The 27,752-nt window shown below is 36.6% G+C and overlaps 2 protein-coding genes, 4 long non-coding RNA genes and 1 other non-coding gene across 9 annotated transcripts; 3 read left to right on the top strand and 4 right to left on the bottom strand.

Moving 5' to 3' along the window:
- Nucleotides 1-464: 464 nt before the first annotated feature.
- LOC109160903 lies at nucleotides 465-16,594 on the top strand. The gene is made up of 4 exons (XR_002050829.1): nucleotides 465-475; nucleotides 7,740-7,741; nucleotides 15,400-15,515; nucleotides 16,493-16,594. It is a non-coding gene; the product is annotated as an uncharacterized LOC109160903 (long non-coding RNA).
- Nucleotides 525-4,896, top strand: LOC109160897 (LEAF RUST 10 DISEASE-RESISTANCE LOCUS RECEPTOR-LIKE PROTEIN KINASE-like 1.1). Its single transcript, XM_019309157.1, has 4 exons — nucleotides 525-1,322; nucleotides 2,175-2,207; nucleotides 2,293-2,538; nucleotides 3,465-4,896. The coding sequence occupies exons 1-4, from the start codon at nucleotides 581-583 to the stop codon at nucleotides 4,466-4,468; spliced, it is 2,025 nt and encodes a 674-aa protein (XP_019164702.1). The 5' UTR covers nucleotides 525-580; the 3' UTR covers nucleotides 4,469-4,896.
- LOC109160896 (chloride channel protein CLC-e) lies at nucleotides 6,029-11,484 on the bottom strand. The gene is made up of 7 exons (XM_019309156.1): nucleotides 11,037-11,484; nucleotides 10,124-10,514; nucleotides 8,096-8,296; nucleotides 7,548-8,008; nucleotides 6,861-7,418; nucleotides 6,583-6,791; nucleotides 6,029-6,395 (listed from the first exon to the last, which is right to left on the bottom strand). The coding sequence occupies exons 1-7, from the start codon at nucleotides 11,442-11,444 to the stop codon at nucleotides 6,335-6,337; spliced, it is 2,289 nt and encodes a 762-aa protein (XP_019164701.1). The 5' UTR covers nucleotides 11,445-11,484; the 3' UTR covers nucleotides 6,029-6,334.
- LOC109160902 lies at nucleotides 12,362-13,422 on the bottom strand. Its single transcript, XR_002050828.1, has 2 exons — nucleotides 13,273-13,422; nucleotides 12,362-13,142 (listed from the first exon to the last, which is right to left on the bottom strand). It is a non-coding gene; the product is annotated as an uncharacterized LOC109160902 (long non-coding RNA).
- On the bottom strand, nucleotides 14,300-21,685 carry LOC109160901. Of its 3 annotated transcripts, XR_002050827.1 has the most exons (6): nucleotides 20,506-21,685; nucleotides 17,523-17,609; nucleotides 17,333-17,392; nucleotides 16,532-17,225; nucleotides 14,976-15,267; nucleotides 14,300-14,919 (listed from the first exon to the last, which is right to left on the bottom strand). It is a non-coding gene; the product is annotated as an uncharacterized LOC109160901 (long non-coding RNA). The 3 variants fall into 3 exon arrangements; XR_002050826.1 differs by lacking the exons at nucleotides 14,300-14,919; nucleotides 14,976-15,267; nucleotides 16,532-17,225; nucleotides 17,333-17,392 and adding an exon at nucleotides 15,706-16,408 and having other exon boundaries at nucleotides 17,478-17,609; nucleotides 20,506-21,294; nucleotides 21,411-21,685; XR_002050825.1 differs by lacking the exons at nucleotides 14,300-14,919; nucleotides 14,976-15,267; nucleotides 16,532-17,225; nucleotides 17,333-17,392 and adding an exon at nucleotides 15,706-16,408 and having other exon boundaries at nucleotides 17,478-17,609.
- A 307-nt stretch (nucleotides 21,686-21,992) lies between these two features.
- Nucleotides 21,993-22,575, top strand: LOC109160904. Its single transcript, XR_002050830.1, has 2 exons — nucleotides 21,993-22,082; nucleotides 22,454-22,575. It is a non-coding gene; the product is annotated as an uncharacterized LOC109160904 (long non-coding RNA).
- Nucleotides 22,576-27,521: 4,946 nt separating this feature from the next.
- On the bottom strand, nucleotides 27,522-27,605 carry TRNAM-CAU. The gene is given in 2 exon segments: nucleotides 27,522-27,557; nucleotides 27,568-27,605. It is a non-coding gene; the product is annotated as a tRNA-Met (tRNA).
- Nucleotides 27,606-27,752: the final 147 nt, after the last annotated feature.

Genomic DNA, 27,752 nt, shown 5'->3' with positions numbered 1-27,752 from the left:
TATAATAATTATTCGGAACGGGACAAGGCGAGGAGGGGTATCTCGTCCTCAACGGTCACAATGGGGAATTGTATACATTCTTCGTTCATGTTCACATCGAGGACAGGGCAAATTGCCATCCATAGATAAATTATTGATTCCAAATCTTTAATTTATTACCATTTGTGCAGATTGCCCGATTAAATTCATGATTTTTTTATCTACCTTCAGGTTCTGGATCAGGTTGCCAAATTGGAAATTACTAAAAAGTGAAAGTTATTGTCTCAAGAGTCAAGCATTGTTCTTCCCATCCTAGTCAATAAGACACCAATGAAATTCCACTACTTTGTCTTCTTCAAAAGGTCCCATTCTTTGTCTCTGCCACTCTCTTTAATTTGTCTCTTTTCTTGTCCTCTTCACAAAAAAATTTACAATATCCCCTCAGTCTCAGCAATAATTTCCAAGTCAAATTGCGCGTTTGATCAATGCATGGAACGTATACTTAAAGCAACAATCGTCATCTCCTTCATCTTATTATAGTATTAATCCTGCTCCCTTGAATCCAAGCTATAGAGATAGATAGATTTAGAGAGAGAGAGACATGGCAAGAATCTGTTTCCCCAGTTTGTTGATTCTTCTTTGTCAGATTTTCTTGAATTCCCATTTAGCAGACTCCAATGAAACAACCCAGAATCAAGAGTGTAAGGATTTCACCTGCGGGTTTCTCGTCACTGTGGGATTCCCCTTCTCCGAATCTTCCCGGCCGGATTGCGGGCTGATTAACCTGGATTGCGCCGCAAAACCACACCCCCCGACACTAGATTTGGTCGGGAAGAAGTACGAGGTGGTCGAGAAAGATGGTAATTTTCTCCGCGTCCTGGATCGCGACCTGGAAAACCTTCTCAAGAACAGCAGTTGCGAGACTTTCTACAAAAACCTATCACTCCCACAATCCCCTGTTGTATCCTATGATGTTTACCACTACTTAACGTTGTTCAGATGCGACCTGGGATCGGACAAAAGTGGGCTGGCTGGTTTAGGGAGCTATAATAAGTGTAGCGGCCATGAAGGAGGAGGGTTCGTGGTGTTCTATAAGCAGCGACCGTACGATGATCCTATAAACTATGGGTATGTTGTGGATCGTGATACTCCGGCTGGGTGTTCGAGGATTGAGTTGCCGATTCCTTTGAGCACGGAGAATAAGCCTAATGGTGATGGGCCTTTTGGTCTGTTGAACTCTTCGTTTCTGTTGGAATGGAAGGTTTCTGGGGATTGTTATGAGTGCCGCGACAGAGGAGGGCGATGTATTGTGGATGAGAACAATAGATATCGTTGCTCTAAAGGTACGCTTGCATATGGTAATTGTAACTATAAATACTTGATTGATTGGGTGGCTTGATTAGTTCCTGAGTGGCAGATTATAGATAATAACGTAGGCTCGAGTCTCGATAGTCATTTTAGTGGGTTTCTTTTGTGCATCAGACACTAGTTCTTCTATCTAATGGGTTACTGAGTCACTATAATTTATCACTTCTAACAAACTGGCCAGGTATGGGGTCCCCTTTAAAATTTATCACCTCTAACGAGCTGGTCGGGTGTGGGGTTCGAGGCAGGAGATTTAGCCTTAGTCCTCCAACCCTAAAATTTATCACCTCTAATGAGTTGGTCGGGTGTGGATCCCCAGGCAGGAGATTTAGTCTTAGTCATCCCACCCTAAAATTTATCACCTCTAATGAACTGGTCGGGTGTGGGGTCCCGGGGTAGGTGAGATTTAGCCTTAGTCCTCCCATCTTAATACATTCCTGAATTATCGGATCCACAAAAATCTTGTGGGTCCTAAGGGCAGGGAATTTCACTTTTTTGTGAACAATACCCAATGTGGTGAGTTTCGTGTGGGCACCATACACTGGTCATCCCACCTAATGAGCTACAGAGTCACATACCGTGATTTACCACTGAATCTACAAATCCTGTCGAGTCAAGGTATGCCGTCCTGGGGTGAGAGATTTTGCCATGACCCTCCTACTTAATGAGTTGCTGAGTTACCGTGGAGTGTAAAAATTCTCGGGATTTACCATCTCCACAATTTTGATTTCGGCTTGAGTGTGGAAGTGTCCGCAGGCTAAAAATTTCACCTTTTGTGGGCAAGTATAGATATTTGATTCCCTGATATTTTGCCTTGGATTTGGGTGCAGGGAAAGTAAATTTCAGACTAGTGCTGAGAGCAGGTACAGATCTGCAATTCTCCTCACCTTTTTGTGTTCCTAAAATTGTTTGGTCAATGTGTGCTTATAGTTCTATGATGATCATCAGTTGTAGGTGCAGTTGGATGTGTTGTGGCTATACTCGTTATATTCATGGTGGTGCGTTACAAGAGACGGCGGCGCAATTCTTTATACGCACTTTCAAGAAACACGTCCTCTGATGGGGGAGACCTGGAGGGGAGCAACAAGGACTATGGAGTTCCCATCTTCTCCCACAAGGAGCTTCAGAAGGCCACAAACCATTTTGCTTCCTCTAGAGAACTTGGAGATGGAGGTTTTGGGACTGTTTACTATGGTAAGAATTATGAAGTTTGTGTTAGGATCAAACGTTTATCACTCATGCCAAAAGCTATAGCTGAAGGCCGCCCTCAACAATTCCCAGTCATCGGGTACTAAACATGGCCCTTTATCGGCCCTCCAACAATCGCATGACCTAGTTCTCATACCACTTGTTTGGCACAACTTATTTCTTTACTTATAGACCTCCATCACATTATTCGAGACAGACTGGGTGTTGGACTTAGTCTTTAGGGGCTTTACCGGCCTCCGCCCAACAATCTCTAGCCACTGATACTAGAAATGACTCCTTTACCGGCTCCAGTGTTGCAAAAATCGTGCCTAGGCGCCCGCCTAGCCCCCTAAGCCGGGCCTAGCAATTTTTACAACATTGACCGGCTCTGCCCACAGTTTGTTAGGATCAAAAGTTTATCACTGTACCAAAGGTTATAATTAGTAGCGAATATACAACTTTTTTTTTCTAGACGTAGTCCTACAAGTCTTCGCCTCCCCCCGATGCTAGACTTAGACATTTAACTAGTAGCAAAGACACAATTTTATTTCCTGACTTGGCCCTTTAGGCCTCCGCCACCTGATACTAGATTTGGCCTTTAACTAATAGAGAAGGCACAACTTTATTTCTGGACTTGGCCTTTCAAGCCTTTGCCTCCTGGTTCTTAACTGAGCTTTAAAGAAGGCGCAATTTTATTTCTGGACTTCGACGTTCACGCCTCCGTGCTGCCCAACAATTACCCCAGCACATGTCAACCTTAATTGTTTCCCATCACCTGCCAACCTTAACTACACACAGTTTGCTCTTGTTGAGACTCAAACCCATAACCTATGCTTTGATACCACTTGTTAAGATCAATTTCTATTCTTAAATATGTAGAGTGGTTATGTTTGGATTGGTTTGGAAGTAGTGATGATTGTTGGATGTTACAGGTAAGCTTCAGGATGGGAGAGAAGTTGCAGTGAAGTATCTTTATGAGCACAATTACAAGAGGATGGAGCAGTTTGTGAATGAAATAGAGATTCTTGCCAGAATAAGGCATCCAAATCTTGTGACTCTATATGGATGCACATCCCGGCGCAGCCGCGAGCTCCTCCTGGTTTACGAGTACATTCCCAATGGAACGGTCGCCGATCATCTCCACGGTGCAAGAGCAAAAGATGGCTACCTGATATGGTCCATCAGGATGAACATCGCGGTGGAAACCGCGAGAGCGTTGGCCTATCTGCACGCTTCGGACATAATCCACCGTGATGTCAAGACTGCCAACATTCTCCTGAACGACCATTTCTGTGTCAAGGTCGCGGATTTCGGGCTGTCTAGGCTTTTCCCCACGGACGTCACCCATGTCTCGACGGCCCCACAGGGCACCCCGGGCTACGTTGACCCGGAGTACCACAAGTGTTACCAGCTCACAGACAAGAGCGATGTTTACAGCTTCGGGGTTGTCCTGATTGAGCTCGTGTCATCGATGCCTGCCGTGGACATAAACAGGCATCGGGACGAGATCAACTTATCGGACTTGGCATTGAAAAGGATTTTGAACTGCCAATTTAGTGAGTTGGTTGATCAAACTTTAGGGTTTGAATCAAATCTTGCAGTGAGGAGGATGACCACTTTGGTAGCGGAGTTGGGTTTCCAGTGCTTGCAATTGGACAAGGAAATGAGGCCTACAATGGAGGAAGTTTTGCAGAGATTGGTGGAGATTCAAGGGAATGATTATGGAGATGAGATAGAGAAGAAGAGTGAAAATGGGGTTTCAAATTTGCATCCAAAGAGTATAGAGATTCCCAATTCCCCAGAATCAGAGATTCCTCAGTCTCCTGAAGCAGATGATGTTGTTCTGCTCAAGAAATTTAAGGTTCCTGTCTCTCCAAATTCTGTGATCCACAAGTGGGTTAGTACTACTTCAAGTATAGCTAGCACCCATGAATGAGAATGAAATTAAAGTCTTTTCATGGCTTCCCTCTATAAGTGAGAGGGCTAGGATTCTTGTTTTGGGGCCAAGATACCATTCAAGAGGGAAATGGGTTGAGTTCTGAAACATACAACTCAGAATGCACATTCAAATAGCGGTTACGAATTTTTTCATAAATTAACGACAAAAGAATATATGTGCGGATTACTTGACCAACCAGGGATAGGTAGATCCCTGACTTGAGAGGAAGAGATGCTTGAATTTACCTGTATAGAATTCTCTTGTAGCATATGAATAAGTAAATAAATTATTTTAATATTTTTTTAAAAAATGCTTACTTCAGACAAAATTTTAGACCTGTGACTTATGAATTGATTGATTCTAATCATTCTATTGTAAATTAATCACATAAATTCAAGTTGGTGTATACAAATTTGTATTGTGTATCTAACATTTTTCTTTTGTTTCTTGATTGCGAAAGGTGAATGATTCATAAAATTTGTGTTTGAGTGGTCATGGCTGCAAATTATAATGTGGACCAGGCAGCTTTTAAACTTCATTGACGCGCGGCCATGGGCAAAGGACCATAAGGAGGTAAATCAGTTTGAAGGCAATTAAATTTGTAACATTACGATTATTAAATCAACAGTCTGATCAACTTAACTTAACATGTAATTAACATATTATGTACTTTGAACCTAATAAATTATGCACCAATAGTACCAAAGTTGTTTATTATTACACACAAAAAAAAAAAAAAAAATGACACCACTAAAGAAATTGCTTAAAAAAATAACAAAATAACGTAATTTATATCAATGCCCGCCTTACAAGGTAGACAGACTCTGACCCACGATATAAGATAATGTGAGAAAACACTAGAAATGCCAAGGAGAAAGCCACCAATCATTATATCGTAGACCCTAGTCCTATACGACGTCGTTTTAAATTTTAATTTTGATAACAACAGTTCATTGTTCAGTTCACGTTACAGTTTTTTTTTTTTTTTTTTTTTTTTTTTTTTTTTTTTTTTCTGTAGAGCATGTGTATGTGTCTTGTGTTATTTGTTTTTGTGTCTCATGTTATGCAATTATGTACCTTGTAAGCATATGAGTTCTGTACCTGAAATAAAGTAAATATAACATGTGCTTTTGTGTCTTATGCTATGCGTTTCTGTAATTCTGTGTCTTGTGTAATGTGTTTTTGTGTCTTATGTTATACAATTCTGTACCTTAAGAAAATTGATTATATACCTGAATTAAAGTAAATATATAACATGTGTATTTGTCTTGTGTTATATGTTTTTGTGTCTCATGTTATGCAATTCTGTACATTAAACGTATGGATTTTGTACCTGAAATAGATTAGTAGTTGTGCAATTATTTTAGGCCGTAAAGCACTAAAGCTTGATATTAATATGTAAGTGGTTAAATTAATTATTTGTAAATATTATGACACATCATATTATGTTGACATGACAATGATAATGTTAATGTCACGCTAGTAAAATAAATATTTTAAAAACACATGAACTAAATTAAACAAGATTATATATACAAAGACGTCACAAGCTAAACATAGAAGCAAAGTGTAACACTTTAATAATTAGTTACACTACAATTGTCGTTAGTCATGTTAAACATATGTAGTTATCATTCCACCTCGTTCAATCTTAGGTAAGCATATTCACTTTAATTCATTCTCTCTTTACATGTATGTCCTATTTACATTCATCTAAAACTATAAATTTAGAATGACTACAGCGAATATACAAAACGGCAGTAACTATAATGATAGCCAGAAGTCTTACCTTTTTTATTGGAAGGTTTACAAAAGATTCCCACAGCTTCAATGGTCTCATACTCTCATAGCATTAATATACAATCAATGTTTCTGCATTTCTGGTGTGGGGGACGAGCAAAAACATTCTCTGGCTTCTAATGCACTGCCACACACAAAGAAAATTTCGGTTTAGAAATATATTTCCACCAATACTACGTTACTACCACAGATGAAGATACATCAATTCCGGACAATAGGATTGTATATTCCTGAGATATCACGTTACTCGGTATCCCAATCAATCAAATTTCAATATTTCATTGATATTTAGAGAGTTCAAATATTAGAACCTGCAAGCAAGAACGATGCATTCTCTGTCTAAAATGCCAACGGGATGACCACCCTTATCCTCCACATGCTCTAGAATAACAGGTAGCTGATTTAAACCATGCCTGTCCATCAGAGTTTGAGCAGAAAGGAGAGTTGTATTTGGTGTTACAGTCCACAACACCCGACACCCATTCTCAGTGGAAGAACAGAGTTGAGAGACTATAAGATCCTAAAAAGAAAACCAGTTGTTATCATTGAGAAACATCGCCTCTTCTAACATATCTAAGAAGGAAGTTACCTCATGTCTTTCAGTTTTCGATCTTTGCGCTTTCCCATATTGCTGGATATCATCAAGTGTCAACAGACCAAGAAGAAAATTATTGTCATCAACTATTAGAGCGCGGGATTGCTTCTCAGCTAACATGAGAGACACAACCTCCATAAGTAAAGTGCTCATTAGAACAGTTATGTACTCTGTTCTCATGGCCTGTGAGACAAGGATCTTCGTTGCCCATTCACCTATATCATCATCATATTCATTTAGGCAGAGTGAACTCTCAAGTTCACAAAGGTCACCTTCTCGTGATTGTTCTACATGAGCAGGGCCAGTAAAGGAAGGAATAGGCGGGACTGAAGGTGTTTCCTGTGGTTGGGCTGTATAGGGTTTCTCGTCCTTCATTTCCTTGACATCCTCCTTTGTCATTCTCGTAATCTGGCCAGATGTAATCCAAGATGACATCCCCACTGCTCCTAAAAGGGGCAAAACTATCCGATAATCCTGTGTCAGTTCAAAGAGTAGCAGAACTGCAGTAAGAGGCACCTGGCATACACCGGCAAGAGTAGCAGCCATGCCAACCTGTATCATAATGGTGGAACAAGAGAAAGAATTCATGTGTTAAAAAGTGATATATAGCTTTTACAGAGGATTAAATTGCAGAGTTGAAAGCATGATACTCGTTTATATAGCACAATGATTAATTCATACCAGGCCATATGATTGCGGTGAAGCAACATCCAAGGAGATATGTAAGATGGGATTAGCTTGAGAGATGAAGCCAAGAATTTTAGCATAAGCCATTCCTGTAGCAGCACCAATAAAGAGTGAAGGTGCATAGTAGCCTCCAACCAATCCAGTGGCTCGGCATAATGAAGTCGCTACTATTTTGACAACCACCAGCTGTAGCAACAAATCGGTGGAAAGACCTTTGACTAATGGGCGAGATTCTAACAAAATGTCAACATTCTGAAAACCCCAGTAAAGAATTTCGGGATATGCCAATGCTATAAGCCCAACAGAAACCCCACCAACTATAGGGAAAACTGATTTTGGTGGGTCAATGGTCTGTTGGATATTGTTGACTGCAAGAAACATAAGAGACGTGCACCTAGATAATGCCACTGAAACGAATCCACAGAGAATACCAAGCAAAAGATAAAGCGGTAACTCTGATTCAGAAGGAAAGAAGATTATTGTTATGCAATATAATACAAAAGCGTCAAAAAAGTAAACATAAACAGCAAACAAGAAATTACCAGTTGGAGAATGAAAATCATAATCAGGGATTGCAAAGGCAGGTTCAGACCCTAAGCCTATTTCTGACACTACAGAAGCTACCACAGCACTGAGAATGACCATTGAGGTTGTATTTGTTAATGATAATGATGATTCTGAAGGTGATGGCCACAAAACTGATTCTACAGCAAAAAAACAACCCGCCACAGCAGCATTGAAACCTTGAAAACCAAAAAGTGAAAAATGATTTAGAAGTGAATTAAAATATATGATAGGAAAATATTAGCTCTACTTGTGTCAATAATTTTATATTTGCAGAACTAGTACTACTTTTCATCTATTTCAACAAGTCTAAAATTGTTTTCCTTTATTATTATTTTTTATTGTTTTTCACCACTTTCAATGTCCAGATTTTTCTTCTGTTTTTTTTTTTTTTTTTTTTTTTTTTTTTTTTTTTTTTTTTTTTTTTGTGGGTTTTTGCTTCACTTTCTTCAAGGTTTATATATCAGAGCAAACATCCTAAGGAACTAAGATAAAGATAGAAGTCACTAATCAATATCACTGCTTAAATGTGCCATATATAGATCACCTTTAATCACTACACTGCAGGCAGGGTTACGACTACTTCATAGCTCCAAAACTGGACTACGATAATATAGTTGTGCACAAGAAGGGTTTACACTAGTTCTATACAATTTATTAGCAAGCTCAAGAAAAGCCAAAAAATAGTAATGAGCAACAACATTGTCACACAAAACATATCTACAAGGTCTAAATCTCAAACAACCAAGATGGCGACATAAACAATTTAATTCCAAAACAACAACCAAGCCATTAACAAACACGAACAAATTACACAGAAATATTTAGGCAGCGCATGAATCCGTCAAATTCACAAATCCATAAACAACATGCTATTTAAACTTGACCCAACACTCATTGCGGTGAAGAATGAAAGAGAACACCTTATTAAGAAGAAGTTCATGTAATATGATGTCAGTACATAGTTTTAAAAAGATGGAAGGAGAAAGGAAAAGTAAACTTAATACTCAAAGCAGTTGCAGCATTAAAATATTGTTATTTGTTATTTGTTAGCAATTTCTCTACCAAACCCCTGGGCCACTAGTTTGTAATTCCTTGAACCCAGAAACCATGGACATCAAATTCAAGATTGTCCAATGTCAAAGTCATAATCATGCTGGAAACAACAATGCCTGAGATATGCAGGAACACATGCATGCGCCAAATTTTATGTCCTAATTGTAGTTTTATTTAATTTTATGGGTCATATGCTCCTTTATCTGGAGATAATTGTCAGGGAAAATTTGATGGCAATTGGCAGATTAACTGATGATAAAGTCCAATGAGTTTGGAATATGAAATTTTATTTATCTAACATTCTAACTCTCAATGGTCTTATATGTGAATTACTCTTCTTCTTTTTTTTTTTTTATTGGGCCACATTCATGTTATAATTCTTTTTCTAATTTCACATTGATTTTGTGTGTGAGTGTAGGCTTGTCACCTGGTGTATATAACAGTCTGTATAAAAATAAAATTAATAATACGTGGCTACTGTTATGTCTCTCATGTGTCCAATTCTTCAAAAAGTCTGTATCTTCAAATCCAACATGATACTTATGACAGTATATGTACTTTGAACCTCAGCCTAGCAATTGTATTTATCTGAAATGTGAGATATCCACTGGCTCTCCCTGCCCCCACATAATATAAATAAATAATCCAAAGCACATCAGCAAGGAATCACACTGAATCAACTCCACCAACAATCCAATTTGTTTCTTTTTTTTTTCCCCCCATTTGGGAGAAAAATAGAAACTTGCTTCTTAAAGTTTTCATAAGCTTCAGCTATTGTACAGGTTTAGGTTGAGTAGCAATAATTAGAAATATTTTCACCTAAAAGAGCTTTACAGATTTTTAAAATATGTGTTGATAATTTATAACCATATTTCAACAGCTTAAAGAACTAAAAGAAAGAAGGAAATTCACATTATCTACAGGAGTGATGGTTTAGTTGGAATACCAACCAGAAGATATTCCAGCAGCAGATCCTGCAGCCCGAAGTGACAGCTTTCTTTGAGCACCTCTATCAAAGAAAGGACCAAATCCCTTTGCAATGGAGTTACCAATCTCAACACTTGGACCTTCAGGTCCTAATGAATTCCCCGTTCCTAGTGTGACACAAGCAGCCAGTGTCTTTAAAAATGATTGCACTAAAGACTTAACTTGTGATCTTGAATCTCCTTTAATGGATACATCTAGTGTGGTTCGCAGAAAATTTAATAAGCTGACTACCAAACCCCCACAAGCTGGCACTAAGATTACACGTCCCCAAACTACCTCTTTGGGCTCCTCTCGTAACCATGAGGCACCCTGATCTGCAATGCCATCCCAACAAAAATCACGTATTTCATGCACCTATAACATGAAATGTGCATCATCACGAACTATTAGCAGGTCAATAACCTCCATGAATCCAGAAGTAAGCCCCAATAGAAATATAACCACTCAACAGCAAATTGTTTAAAGAAAATGGTTCAAGTTACACAAATGTATCCTTATTACCTTTGCAGAAGATAAAAATACAGAGTAAATTCTCAACTATTGACTGAACTTAAGTTCCAGATTGGAATGTAGGAAAGCAAATATCATCAAAACTTGAAAGGATCACTAAATGTCACTACTGTAGTTTGAATTAATTGCACATCTGATTTCAGATTGTACAGTAAATAATCGTGAAGATTTCATTCTTTCACATTCCAAACCACGTATCTCAGAGCCATTCTAAAGAAGATTTCACTATAAATGTCACGATCGCTGGAAGTTAAGTTCGTGGTGAAGTGTTCAGCCAAATTACTATCGCTCACCATATCACTGCACAACTTATCACAGAAATAGGGAAACAAAAAATTAAAAAGAAACGAAAGAACAACGACGTACCGCAATATTGAAGAGTACAACGCAGATACCGGTAAAAAGACCGACAAAGCAGGCCGAAACTATAGCGATGTTTCCTTCTGTGATCATGCTCTCTAGCATGGCAACAGAGCTTTTCGGATGATCATAGTTCTCCGCTTCGCCTCCTAGCATTGTCTGTGGTTTTGTAGGGTTTTGATCATCGCTACCGCCAAAATGTCCGGGGCCAGAAGCTCGGAGCCGGAGCCGGAGCCGGGAATAAGATACCGTACGACAGTATGCATCCACTGTTCCGTAGCTGAATGGAGGAATGGGGTGAGAGACTCCATTGCAGAAAGACACAAAGGTTTGGCGAGGAACTGTGGAGGACTTGAGATGCGAGATAGGATGAGGTGGGGCACTCCCTCCACCACACGTTCGGAGTGCTCCCATACTCCTTATCTGTTGCAGACAGCAGACTGTGCTCTTTGTACGAACGCAAGGGATTGTTTACTTATATCATGTATATACTCATATTTTAACATGTTAGACTTTATTTTAACATGTTAGACTTTATGATAAATAATTATTAGCTGATTGAATTAGTAAGTTGATTAATTGATAACATTAAATAATTGTCAAAAAAAAATTTAATAAATTAACTGTTAGTTGAAGATTGATTATTTATAAAATAAATTTTTCAAAAAGTTGATAAAAAACTATTTTGAGCAGTTTTTTAAATTTTAGTATTTTGAAGCAAAAACCGTTACAAAAATATAATTCACCAAACACTAATATTAGTTATTTAACCAAGTTAAACCGTTGATAGGTTAACTATAACCTAAAAAGAAAACAAATATTTAAAATTAAATGCTGGCCGGCTTTACCCTCCTTTATCCGGGCTTGGGACCGGCTGCTTTCCCAGGCAGAGTTAAAAAGCAAAACCAAATTAACAATAAAATTAAAACCAAATTAACAATAAAAACAAGTTCACTATTCCTCCAAAAATGAAAAACGAAAAACAAAAAACAAAACAAGAATAAAATATAAAATATTTCAAACTAAAGATGCAAACATTACACAGTTGCCGAATTATGAAACAAGCTCATAATCCCCATGGTAACCATGAATTATAATTTATATATATTTATATATAACGATAAAAGATGATACTGAAATTTGGGGGAAAAAACCATGAATTTGAATTTCTGATGAAAGGAACCTTCTCTGGGTAAACTTGTACCAGAAGGAGAAAAACTTGTTCCAAAGACAACAGAAATGAGATGTACATGCAGGGAATATGAAACCTTAAGTGAGAACTGCTAGAACCTCTTAACTGTTATATTCAGATGGAGAAATATCTGTCAACATTCAAAGCAATCAAATAAACTGTCATTAAAGAAAACTATATGTTCAACAATCAAAAACAAAAACATAAGAATACACATTTTTGAACAAAACCAGCAATTCTCATGAGATTATGATAACATTTTTGTTGATATCTATGTTGAACCTTTACTGCATATACGATTGGACACCTTGAGCCACCCAAAATATATCTCCAGTTAAGAATGAACCTGGTTGATGAACAATGAAGTAAAGCTTTCTTTGAACTTCACAAAAGAGAGACAATTCTCTAGAAAGGCAGTCCAAGTAGGAGCATCTTCACAAAAGGAGAAATCATAAACTGACACCTTCCTGACAGGCAATCATCAATTACATAAAGCTACCTTTGTACTCTTAAAAAATCAGAGGAACAGTCTTTCACTAGGGAGAAACCATTCTCTAGAAAAGCATTCTTCAAGGAGTGCAGAAAACAAGTGACAAACAAAACCAGAGACAAATGCCAACATACTCCAAGTAATTAGTTTCTCTGTATGAGAATTATGCCTCCAGAAAATGTAAGTGGCAAAATAAATCATGAGACAAGACAAAGAACAAAACATGGGCTGGATATCTAGGGAAAATAATATCTAAAACAATAATACCTCAGTAGCTGGACTCTAGCTCCAAGTAGGGCAAAACTAAATCAACATCTACTGTTGCTTCAGAGTTAGGTGGCCATTACCAAGGATGTCTCAGACCAGACCGATTTATTATAGCATCCATAAACATCAATCAGTAACATGGCATTAAAATCAAATCCCAAAACTTAGTAGCATCAGAAGTAGTTGACATCATATACTGTTCCTTAAGAATCATGTGGTTGTTACCAAAGGATGTCTCAGACGGGGACCTGGATTTTGCATATAATCAATAACATGGCATTAAATCCCAAAACTTAAGTGTCGGAAGTAGTTGATTCCTGAAAGCTACCCTGGTCGGAAGTTCTTCGCAGAACACCCTACACTACACACTAGAAACAAGAAACTATCTATAACAATCAAGAATTTAGACTTAAATTTTCCTTACTGAAGTCCTCTTGATGTTCTTCAAAATATACAAAGAGCAAAGAACCCAATATAAATTCATATATATTCAAACAAAAATATAAGGCTAATATTGGAGTGGGGAAACAATGAAAAAAGTTGGTATAGTTTATGTCAAAAACCAAAGAGTACAAATTTTTGGGAACTGAAAACATCCAAAATTCCAACACAAGCATGAAAACATCCAAAATGCTGCCTAGCTTTCCCCTCCTCCTTTATCCGGGCTTGGGACCGGCTGCTTTCACAGGCGGATTTAAAAAGCAAAACCTAATTAACACTAACAACAACAGGATCAATGAGCATGCATCTCCAGCTTATACAAACATAGAATAATCAATAATGTAAACTTTACCAAATTCAACATTCAGACAATTAAAACTTACAGACCGAAAAACATTTTACAGTTCCAAACAAAAGTCAGAGGGACCTTTTCATCTTAAGGAATAAATTCATGTTGTTTAAAAGCTTGCTTCATTTTTATTTTTTTTAGTAACAGAGTAAAATATTTTTAAGAAAGTTATATTTTTTAACACTAAAACAAAAAGATCTTCCACTATTGCTAAACATGAAATTCAGGCAAATATTCACTTACAAGAGTGCAAGATAACTCAAATTATGAACCCAATATAAACAGGTATCTTTTTGCTATTTTCAGCTTTTGACAAAAGAGTAACAGAGTGCAAGACCAAGCATGAAAAACATATTTACCAATAAAAAGTTCAGAAATGCAAGAAAACTTTTAATTCTTTCCAATTCCCATATAAATATCAAACAAAATGGTGACAACTGAAGAGCGAACATATATACAATCTTATTTCATCATCTGAGCAAAACTACAAAAGCTTAAAAGAGCAGAGCTTAGCACCAGAAGCAGAGTTGTGAACAAAACTAGCAATTATCACATGGCTGCTTCATAAGCCACCCAAAATGAATATTCAATGAACCCCTTGGAAATGACTAGACATAATATCCGTAAGGAAGATTAATCTACTTGGAGCATTTCCCTAAATCAGTAAGTTTTTCAACATCAAAGATCAGCTAAAGAAGCCTTCACAAAAGAGAGATCATCCTCTAAAAGCAGTCCAAGTAGGAGGGTAAGAACAAACAACCACTTCTAGCAGACATGAAGCAGTCCAAGGGTCTATATCTTCGATGTTCCTTTCTAAAATAAATGAAGTTTATCATGTTCTCTTTATGAGCATTCTTCACAACGAGAAATCATAAACAACTTAAAGCTTGTTGACAGGCAATCATCAATTAAACAAAGCTATCTTCGTACTTCAAATTATCAGAGAAGGCAGTCTTCACAAAGGTAAAACTTTTCTCTAGAAAGCAGTCATCAAATAGGAGGGCAGAGAACAAGTGACAAAAAAACCATAGAAAGGTTAATCAGCACACGCTGCAATCCATTGTCATCAGTAAAGGAAAGGTTCCCCCATCAACTCAAATGACACAAAGTATCCAATTCAGATGCCAGAAAGAATATCCACTGCTAAATCCTGCGTTTTTTCCCAAAGTCCAATGACAAATCTCACAGATCATCAATCAAGAATACTCAAATGGTTGGAAAGAAAGAATATCAGTCACTAACTCCAGCATATCCACCACAAGTATTGAGGGAAGCAGATAAATGCTCCCAATAACAAGCTTCAGACATACTACAGGCAAGAGGACCAGCATATCTACCAGAAGTATTGAGGAAAAAGGCACATACATGCTCCCTACAACAAGCTTCAGACATAGTACAGGCAAGAGGACGCATTATTCTATTAAACACCCAGTAGTTGGTTACTCTATATATGAATTGTCTCAAGACCTCTGACCCTTCCAACACAATACATCTAGACCTGCAATTATGCATTAGAATAAACAGAAATGTGATTTTACTTAATTAACACATAGTAAAAGAGTGGAGAAAATTTTTGAAATCACAACCAAAAATATCATGGACAAATTTTTTTAGAAGGGATAGAACCAAGCTTAGCATTATTAGATTATTGAACCCCAATAATGGATCAAACCTAGGAAGAATAACCAAAACATCAAAGAACTCCCCACAAAATTAAATCTAATCAAATATTAAATGTGTTTACTAGTGAAGGGAAATCAGAAAGATTGTCAAACCGATCCACATCATTCAACCAAGCATGCTATGAGTGATGAAGGAATAGAAACAAGCTTGTCAAACCAATCAACGTCGTTCAACCCAAAAGCTTGATGCTGAAACCGAATCCGTGATCCAAACTACATCAAGCAATGACAGACAAACCAGCAATACATAATCGGAAAGAGAAATTGAAAGCCACCGATCAATATAAACTCAAAATTTTCAGAAAACCAAGAATAGGATAACTGAACGCTTAATAATCAAACCGATCTATCCGCTCAACAAGAACATATGCAGATTACGTTCGTTACACCTCTTCCTAACCTGTGAGCCACAATATTACAAAATTCATCAAAGCTGGGAAGAACTATGAGAATTGAGTGCATTGAAAAATCAGATAAGTTTGACAAAACACTTCCAAACCAAATAGGTCAATAACCCCCCGCTGCAGTCCATTGTGCACCACAAGTTGAACTACACCTCAAAAGAACATCAAGCCAGAAACGAACCCCAGCATTAATATGGCCAAAGGTACAAATACTTCACTGATTATTTGATGAATGAGAGATAACCGGGCATTGTTGATGCATCAAACTGAACTTTGGATAAACAAGGCACGTCACTAATGATAATCAAAGGACTCCATGGAGAAAGGATCTATATGCTGCCTCTACGAATTAGGTTAATCAGCCACACAATCTTGGATTAAACCTAGAAAGGACATCAAGCACAAAGAAACAAACAATGATAATGATAAGGAGAGAGGGCAAAAGCACCCAAAAAAAAAAAAAAAAAAAAAGAATAATTAAACCAACACCAAACCAAAGTTTTCACAAATGGAAGTTGTCCAGATCCGACCCTTCTAACACAATACATCTAGACTGCATGGATCAAACCTAGGAAGAATAACCAAAATATCAAAGAACTCCCCACAAAATAAAATTTAATCTAATCCAATATTAAAGGTCTCTACTAGTGAAGGGAAATCCGAAAGGTTGACAAACCAATCCACATCATTCAACCAAGCATGCTGATGAGTGATGAAGGGATAGAAACAAGCTTGTCAAACCAATCAACGTCGTTCAACCCAATAGCTTGATGCTGAAACCGAATCCGTGATCCAAACTACATCAAGCAATGGCAGACAAACCAGCAATACATAATCGGAAAGAGAAATTGAAAGGCCACCGATCAATATAAACTCAAAATTTCCAGAAAACCAAGAATAGGATAACTGAACGCTTAATAATCAAACCGATCTATCCGCTCAACAAGAACATATCCAGATTACGATCGTTACACCTCTTCCTAACCTGTGAGCCACAATATTACAAAATTCAACAAAGCTGGGAAGAACTATGAGAATTGAGTGCATTGAAAAATCAGATAAGTTTGACAAAACACTTCCAAACCAAATAGGTCAATGACCCCCCGCTGCAGTCCATTGAGCACCCACAAGTTGAACTACACCTCAAAAGAACATCAAGCCAGAAACAAACCCGAGCATTAATATGGCCAAAGGTACAAATATTTCACTGATTATTTGATGAATGAGAGATAACCGGGCATTGATGCATCAAACTGAACTTTGGATAAACAAGGCACGTCACTAATGATAATCAAAGGACTCCATGGAGAAAGGATCTATATGCTGCCTCTACGAAATATGTTAATCAGCCACACAATCTTGGATTAAACCTAGAAAGGACATCAAGCACAAAGAAACAAACAACGATAATGATAAGGAGAGAGGGCAAAAGCACCCCAAAAAAAAAAAAAAAAGAATAATTAAACCAACACCAAACCAAAGTTTTCACAAATGGAAGTTGTCCATATCCGACCCTTCGAACACAATACATCTAGACCTGCAATTATGCAGAAAAATAAACAGAAATGTGATTTTACTAAATTAATAATAGTAAAAGAGTGGAGAATTTTGGAAATCACAACCAAAAATATCATGGACAAACTTTTTTAGAAGGGATAGAACCAAACTAGATAAAACCACTAATGATCATCACACGGGTGCTCTACATGGAACGTCTTAGCATTAGATAAATGAACCCCAATATTGGATCAAACCTAGGAAGAATAACCAAAATATCAAAGAACTCCCCAAATAAAATCTAATCAAATATTAAATGTGTCTACTAGTGAAGGGAAATCTGAAAGATTGTCAAACCGATCCACACATCATTCAACCAAGCACACTCATGAGTGATGAAGGAATAGAACCAAGCTTGTCAAACCAATAAAGGTCGTTCAACCCAAAAGCTTGATGCTGAAACCGAATCCGTGATCCAAACTACATCAGGCAATGGCGGACAAACCCAGCAATACATATCTACATCAGGCAATGGCAGACAAACCCAGCAATACATAATCAAAAAGAGAAATTGAAAGCGAACGATCAATATAAACTCAAAATTTTCCAGAAAACCAAGAATAGGATAACTGAAAGCTTAACGCTTTATAATCAAACCGATCTATCCGCTCAACAAGAACATATCCGGACTACGTTCGTTAGACCTCTTGCTAACCTGTGAGCCACAATATTACAAAATTCATCAAAGTTGGGAAGAACTATGAGAATTGAGTGCATTGAAAAATCAGATAACATCATTCAACCAAGCACACTCATGAGTGATGAAGGAATAGAACCAAGCTTGTCAAACCAATAAAGGTCGTTCAACCCAAAAGCTTGATGCTGAAACCAAATCTGCGATCCAAACTACATCAGGCAATGGCAGACAAACCCAGCAATACATAATCAGAAAGAGAAATTGAAAGCGAACGATCAATATAAACTCAAAATTTCCAGAAAACCAAGAATAGGATAACTGAAAGCTTAACGCTTTATAATCAAACCGATCTATCCGCTCAACAAGAACATATCCAGACTACATTCGTTAGACCTCTTGCTAACCTGTGAGCCACAATATTACAAATTCATCAAAGTTGGGAAGAACTATGAGAATTGAGTGCATTGAAAAATCAGATAAGTTTGACAAAACACTTCCAAACCAAATAGGTCAATGACCCCCTGCTGCAGTCCATTGTGCACCCCCCCAGTTGGAACTACACCTCAAAAGAACATCAAGCCAGAAATCAACCCGAGCATTAATATGGCCAAAGGTACAAATATTTCACTGATAATTTGATGAATGAGAGATAACCGGGCATTGATGCTTCAAACTGAACTTTGGATAAACAAGGCACGCAACTAATGATAATCAAAGGACTCAATGGGGACTGGATCTATATATGCTGCCTCTAGGAATAAGGTTAATCAGCCACACAATCTTGAATTAAACCTAGAAAGGACATCAAGCGCAAAGAAACAAACAACGATAATGATAAGGAAAAAGAGCAAAAGCACCCCGGAAAAAAAAGAATAATTAAACAACCAAACCAAAATTTTCACAAATGGAAGTCGTCCAGATCTGACCCTTCCAACACAATACATCTAGACCTGCAATTATGCAGAAAAATAAACAGAAATGTGATTTTACTAAATTAATACATAGTAAAAGAGTGGAGAAAATTTTGGAAATCACAACCAAAAATATCATGGACAAATTTTTTTAGAAGGGATAGAACCAAGCTTGATAAAACCACTAATGATCATCACAGGGCTTCTCTACGTTGAACCTCTTAGCATTAGATTAATGAACCCCAATATTGGATCAAACCTAGGAAGAATAACCAAAACATCAAAGAACTCCCCACAAAATTAAATCTAATCAAATATTAAATTGTCTACTAGTTAAGGGTAATCCGAAAGATTGTCAAACCGATACACATCATTCAACCAAGCATGCTGATGAGTGATGAATGAAGAGAACCAAAGCTGTCAAACCAATCCACGTCGTTCAACCCAAAAGCTTGATGCTGAAACCGAATCCATGATCCAAACTACATCAAGCAATGACAGACAAACCAGCAATACATAATCGGAAAGAGAAATTGAAAGCCACCGATCAATATAAAATCAAAATTTCCAGAAAACCAAGAATAGGATAACTGAACGCTTAATGATCAAACCGATCTATCCGCTCAACAAGAACATATCCGGATTACGTTTGTTATATCTCTCTTGCTAACCTGTGAGCCACAATATTACAAAATTCATCAAAGTTGGGAAGAACTATTGAGAATGATTGCATTGAAAAATCAGAAAAGTTCGACAAAACACTTCCAAACCAAATAGGTCAATGACCCCCTGCTGCAGTCCATTGTGCACCCCCCAAGTTGGAACTACACCTCAAAAGAATATCAATCCAGAAACGAACCCGAGCATTAATATGGCTAAAGGTACAAATATTTCACTGATTATTTTTTATGAATGAGAGATAACCGGGCATTGATGCTTCAAACTGGTCTTTGGATAAACAAGGCACGCCACTAATGATAATCAAAGGACTCAATTGGGACTGGATCTATATGCTGCCTCTAGGAATAAGGTTAATCAGCCACACAATCTTTGGATTAAACCTAGAAAGGACATCAAGCGCAAAGAAACAAACAAAGATAATGATGAGGAGAAAGGGCAAAGCACCCAAAAAAAAAAAAAAAAAGAATAATTAAACCACAACCAAACCAAAATTTTCACAAATGGAAGTCGTCCAGATTTGACCCTTCCAACACAATATATCTAGACCTGCAATTATGCAGAAAAATAAACAGAAATGTGATTTTACTAAATTAATACATAGTAAAAGAGTGGAGAAAATTTTGGAGAACACAACCAAAAATATTATGGACAAATTTTTTTAGAAGGGATAGAACCAAGCTTGATAAAACCACTAATGATCATCACAGGGCTTCTCTACGTGGAACCTCTTAGCATTAGATTAATGAACCCCAATATTGGATCAAACCTAGGAAGAATAACCAAAACATCAAAGAACTCCCCACAAAATTAAATCTAATCAAATATTAAAGGTGTCTACTAGGGAAATCCGAAAGATTGTCAAACCGATACACATCATTCAACCAAGCATGCTGATGAGTGATGAACGAATAGAACCAAAGCTTGTCAAACCAATCCACGTCGTTCAACCCAAAAGCTTGATGCTGAAACCGAATCCGTAATACAAACTACATCAAGCAATGACAGACAAACCAGCAATACATAATCGGAAAGAGAAATTGAAAGCCAGCGATCAATATAAACTCAACATTTCCAGAAAACCAAGAATAGGATAACTGAACGCTTAATGATCAAACCGATCTATCCACTCAATAAGAACATATCCAGATTACGTTTGTTAGATCTCTTGCTAACCTGTGAGCCACAATATTACAAAATTCATCAAAGTTGGGAAGAACTATGAGAATGATTGCATTGAAAAATCAGAGAAGTTCGACAAAACACTTCCAAACCAAATAGGTCAATGACCCACTGCTGCAGTCCATTGTGCACCCCCCAAGTTTAACTGATTATTTGATGTATGAGAGATAACCAGGCATTCATGCATCAAACTGAACTCAATGCACACCACTAATGATCATCATACAACTCTGAATGGACTGGCTCTCTCCTCTAGGAACTAGGTTAATCAACCACACAACCTTGGATTAAACCTAGAAAGAACATCAAGAGCAAAGAAACCTCAAAAAGTTAAGAGTAAACAAACAATGATAGTCTACTCTACTAGTGAAGGGGAAAGGACAAAAGCACCCAAAAAAAAAAACACAACCAAACCAAAATTTTGACAATTGATAGATGTCCTGAACTGACCCCCCTAACACAGCACATCTAGACCTGAAATTATGCAAAAGAATTAGGATTTTACTTAATAATATATACAGTAAAAGAGTGCAGAAATTTTGGGAAATCAAACCAAAATTCAAGTAAATTTTTTTTGGAAGGAATAAAACCAAGCTTGACAAGGCCACTAATGATCCTCATGGAAACTGACTGGGCTGCTCTAAATGGAAACCTCTTAGCATTAGGTTAATGAACCCCAATATTGGATCAAACCTAGGAAGAATAACCAAAACAGCAAAGAACAACCCACAAATTTAACTCTAATCAAATATTAAATGAGTATACTAATGAAGGGGAATTCAAAGGCCTGCCAAACAGATCCATGTAGTTCAACCAAGCTTGCTGATGAGTGATGAAGGACTAGAACCAAGCTTGTAAACCCTATTGAGCCATTGAGGTCGTTCAACCAAATGAAATCCGAAAGCTAGCAGCTGAAACCGAATCTGCGACCCGAAATACATCAAGTCATGACAGACAAAGCAACAATACATATTCGAAAAGAGAAATCAAAAGCAACAAATCAATATAAATGCAAAAGTTCCAAAAAACTAAGCATAAGATAAACCGATCTATTCGGGAGCCTTGACCTTCATATCAATCCACGATCTGAGCTACATCAACATAACAAGATATACAGACAAGCATAAGTAACTAAATAGACATCCTGGGTAACCGATCAAAGACATAAAACCAAAATTCATAGAGAACCACGCATAAGATAACCAAACAGTATTATCAAACCGATCCACGTCGCTCAACCAAAAGACATCCGAAAGCAGCAGGTTGAAATCGAATCCACGATCCAAACTACATTAAGTCATGATAGACATACCAACAATAAATAATCAGAAACGGAAATCTTAAGCAACCGAACACGAAATCTCCACAAATCAAGCATAGGATAACTAGTCACGTATCGATCAAACCGATAGTTTTGGTTGAACTAGAACAAATCCGAAGCCTTGCACTTGAATTCAAATCCACGATCTGAGCTACATCAACATGACAAGACATACAGACGAGCATAAGTAACTACAAATAGACATCTTCAGCAACCGATAAACCAAAATTCATAGAGAACCACGCATAAGATAACCAAACACGTATTATCAAATCGATCCATGTCGTTCAACAAAAAGACATCCGAAAGCAGCAGGCTGAAATCCAAATCCAATCCACGATCCAAACTACATCAAGTCATGACAGACATACCGGCAATAAATAATCGGAAACAGAAATCTTAAGCAACCGATCAATATAAACGCGAAATTTCCACAAAATCAAGCATAGGATAATTAAACACGTATCGATCAAACCGATCCGAAGCCTTGCACAGTTGCACTTGACTTCAAATCCACGATCTGAGTTACATCAACATGACAAGACATACAGACGAAGATGAGTAACTTGAAACAGACTTCTTTGGCAACCGATCAAGAGAGAAACCAAAATTTCCAGAAAATCAAGCATCATAGGATAACAAAACACGAATTAATCAAACCGATCACTACGAATCTGAAACAGCTATCCGAAACCCCATGGAAAGGTTTGAGAGACTACAAAACAGATATTGAGATCAGAACGAGATGAAAGAGGGGAAGGGTCGGGGCATTTATAGGTCAGAGACGCGTTTCAGATAAAGGAAACGTAAAAATAACGCAGTGCTGGCATGTCGGTTAGGATGAGTGGCTAGAATTATTCCGCGGCTTAAGCGGTCAACAATTGTGGTCAGATTATTCGCAATTTAGCCGACACACACAAAATAAAAATAAAAAAATTTAATTAGGCAATTGGCAATTGGCAATTGATACCAAACTGACCTAACAATTTTTTATTTTTTATTTTTTGGCATGTATTGGGCCTCTAAAATTCTGATGGTCAGAATTGCAAAGGCCCATCTTAAGTTCTTAACCTATATATATATATATATATATAGAGCGAGAGATCAATCGTTATATCCTACACCACGGCGCACATAGCACTGTGCGTCGCGCGCCTCCCAAAACAACGTCGTTTTGGGATAGTGTTAGGAGGCGCGGTAGGAAGTTGCTGAGATTATGTGTATTTGTTCACAACGTTATGTGTATTTGTTCACAACGTTATGTATATTGGTTCATACAGTTATGTGTATTTTTTATACAATTATGTACATTTTTTTATACAATTATGTATATCCGAATCAGAAAATTTGTGTGTATTATGTTAAGAGTTGATGTGTATTATGTTAAAAGTTTATGTTTATTATGTATTATGTTAGATTATGTGTATTATCTTTTAAAAAGAGTATGTATATTTTGTTATATAATTATGTACATTCATGTATAACATTATGTGTATTCTAGTATAACATTATGTACATTCTTGAACAGCGAGTTTTTTTTTAAATAAAAAACTACTGCCATTCACTGGGGCGGGAAATTTCAAAAAAAAAAAAAGAAAATTAAAACGACGTCGTTTTGCATCTGGGCGCATAGTGCAACGCGCGCCGTGGTGTAGGATATAAATTGCCGCGAGAGATAATACCACATGGATTCCTCCGAGTATAATGATTTTGTCACGTTTAGTCCTAAGCTTTCAAATTGACTATCTGTGGTCTTTTGACTTTCAAATTTAATCATTTGTGGTTCAAGATAACCACCCATGGTCCTTCAACTATTAAATTTTAACCAACCAGGGTCCTTTCAAGAGGACTAGGGCTGGTTAAATTTCAAAACTTGAAGGACCATGGGTGGTTAACTTGAACCACGAATGGTTAAATTTAAAAGTCAAAAGACCACAGATGATTAATTTGAAAGTTTAAGACTAAACGTGACAAAATCACTACTTGGAGGACCTAAAATGGTATCAACTATATATATATATATATATATATATATATTAATAACCTTTTACAAGGTGATGTGATTATAAGACAATTTTTTTAAGATACGATATAATTGCATGGATGGAGGGTAAATAGTGAATAATTACAAATTTAGTGATATGTCATTTTAAAAGTGAAAGAAAATTGTAAAGAAGCGAATAGCCTTAGACACCTATACTTAGTAAAAAGTATAATTAATTTAATTTTGTTGTAAATGTGTTGTAAATTGAAAGGTATGCTCACATAAATCGTTACACTTCATATCATATTCATAATAGGAATGCAATAGCTATATCATATACAATAAGATAGATACAAGACAAAAGATACATATGGAACTTTAAATCCTTTATTATTAATTTTTCAATCTAATATATACATGATGCACACATTTTCAGTATAACTACAAATCTAAAATTAGTGCCTAGTTATTTGTTATTGAATATTGTGTGCCACAACCTTTAATCTCGAGAGAACGACAAAACATCTATGCACTCTATGCTGCATCGCTATTTAGTTGTTATTGTGATTGCAAATTACTTTTTCTATGTTAATTAAAATAGATGCCACTTGTTGGTGATAATGAACCACAATCAATTTAATATCCCAAAAATAATATTTATATATACACACACAAGTATATAAAATATTATTGGATATTTATCTGAAATATATATATACACACAAATATATATAAAACGGACCCAAATGTTATATATACATATATATCTACGAAAGAGATATACCAATATATATTAACCAAAAATTGGAACAAATAATTCTCAGATTATAGGACCAATCCAACAAATATATCAAAAGATGGAGAACGGATTTTTGCTTAAAAGCATAATCCAAAACCGAAAGAAGGAGAAGAAGAAAGATCAGTACGAGTTAGGCAAAACGCTTGTCTTTCCTTAAAACCTTATTTGCCACCTCTCAAAAGTGCTAGAAGCGTTGTGGCCTATGTTTCCCAGGATAAAACGTAGAACGATTCGACGTTTGAGCACCCAAACGAACGAACCCGGCGAACTAGAGCATGGGACGAACACAGCTACAAGAAGGGAGTAGGAGCAGAGTTTTGAAGCTGAAAAACCAAAAGTTTCTGTGTTGTGTGTGTTGTTCCAAGTCCGTAGTTCTTCACTACTTCAATTGTTAAATCACTTGCTCCTACTACCCTTTTTTATATAGGAATTGGAGAACTAAATAGCATTTAGTTGGCATTAAGTACACGTTGTGTAACATCTGAAACAGCAAATCCATTAACAGAATTAAATTCAAAATTTAAAACTGGAGTTATGGTGCAACCCGAGAGTGCACCTCTCGTGGTCACCGTTGCACGAGAGTTGTGCTCTCAGTGCACCACAACCTCTCGTGCTCTCGGTTTCGGCCGAATCAAGTGACTATATCGGTCGGTTGGAAAATGATACCGAAGTTTGGCATATGGCACGAGAATGGTGCTCTCGGTTTCGGCCGAATCAAGTGACTATATCGGTCGGTTGGAAAATGATACCGAAGTTTGGCATATGGCACGAGAGTGGTGCTCTCGGTTTCGGCCGAATCAAGTGACTATATCGGTCGGTTGGAAAATGATACCGAAGTTCGGCGTACACGAGCTCGGGCTTGAATCAAGCCTTTTTCAATCTCGTCTAGTTGGAATTTGATTTGCACCCCCCCCTGTCCCCGCGCGCGCGCGAGAGAGAGCCTCTATGCTATACAATTCTACAAGCTTCAAAAGAGCTCTTGTATATAAGGGGGGCAAATCCTCTTTCCAAACCAATGTGGGACAAAGCTCACTTTTCCCTTCATTTTTCCAACTCAATGGGTCTACTTTGAGAATCAATATCTCATTCACCCATTATCCGTTTTGAGCGTACAATATATCAATCTCTTCGTCTCACTACGAAGAACCCGAATCCACTTTGACCCGACCCAAATCGAAAGTGGACCCCACTAATAATTGTACCACAAAATAGCCACTTAATATGACATTTTAAGCTATTTTTTCCAACACCACTCACATATTGCTATTTATATTGGCCTTATTTGGTAATAAGCAAGGTTGGCAGGCAGCGATTAACAAATTAGGTTAATGATTTTGAGTAATGAATTGTTTTAACAATTTGTAAATAAATAAAAAAAAATTGATAAAATTAATTATTATTTGTTTTTTTTTTTGAATGCTACTAGCTCTATTACAATGTAGTATCTGTTCATATACTTTCTCAACATACTGAAACACAAAGAGCTAATAACGTCTCCACTAAGGCTTGAACTCACAACCTTCCTACGTCTATTATTTGTTATAATACTTATGATTCTTTACAAGGTACTATCTGTTTTATACTTCTTTCTAAAACATTTTCAGCCCAAAGAATCTAAGCCCCCACTACCGGAGTTTAAACCTTTGACCATCCACTTAAATGGATAACTGAGATGTCATCACTTTACATGATAATTGGCATAAAATTAATTAATTATTATTAGTGATTTACATGTAAAAAGATGCATGTGCACGCGCGCACGCACGCACGCACGCACACGCGCGCACACACACACACACACACACACACACACACACACACACACACACACACACATATATATATATATATATATATATATATATATATATATATATATATATATATATATATATATATATATATATATAATATTTTTAATAAATTATTATATATTTAAACAAATAAGTAAAGTATTTTTTAATTGTATAATATTTTTAATAATAATTTATTATTAAAACTATTAATTTATTAATATAATTATTAAAAAAATAAAAAAATAATAGAAAAAAGTAAAGAAAAATTGGTTTCATACTCCACTTTTGAATTTGTGCCTTATTAGCATAGTAATAATTTTGAAGCAAATTAGCATAGTAATAATTTTGAACCAAATCAATGAAAAAGGGAGTCTATCAACTCATCGCATATTTCAAACATTTTTAAATGCATAATTATAATTACAGAAAATTACATAAATGTTATCGCGTTTCTTTATCTTTTTCATTAATTTTAATCTTTGATTATACTAGATGGACAGATAAGATTTGTCCACAATTATCACCAAAGTTGTTTAAAAAAATGGAAAAAACAGAGACTAAATTGACTATTTAATTCATTATAATTAAAAGACTAAATTTACAACATGATCAAGTAATTGATGACTATATTATCTATATTTGAAAATAAATGACTAAATTACATAATACTACGTAGTTAACAACAATACTGAATTACTGATATGCTCATCATTTGTGTTCAAATTTTCATTAGTGCAAAATCAATTTGAAAAAAAACCCTGCCACGCACGGATTCGGCATCTCTAAGGCAAGAAAAAGTTTTGGGGTGAGAGAGGCTCGAACTCTCGACCTCAGGATTACTCTAAGCTATGAGACCTACGCGCTAGCCAACTGCGCCACCACCCCACTTGTGAGACTAAATAGTACATTTATTATTAATATCTGACACTTTTAAACCCATCTCTTCTTTCGACCTTTTCTTTTTGAGTTAATATCATCTGGATCTCCCAATATAGGGATTTTGTCTAGTTTAGTGCTAAACTTTTAAATTGA

This window comes from Ipomoea nil, unplaced genomic scaffold (genome assembly GCF_001879475.1).
Source record: "Ipomoea nil cultivar Tokyo-kokei standard unplaced genomic scaffold, Asagao_1.1 scaffold2921, whole genome shotgun sequence".
NCBI classification, from domain to species: Eukaryota; Viridiplantae; Streptophyta; class Magnoliopsida; order Solanales; family Convolvulaceae; genus Ipomoea; species Ipomoea nil.
This window is presented reverse-complemented; position numbering and strand designations above follow the sequence as displayed.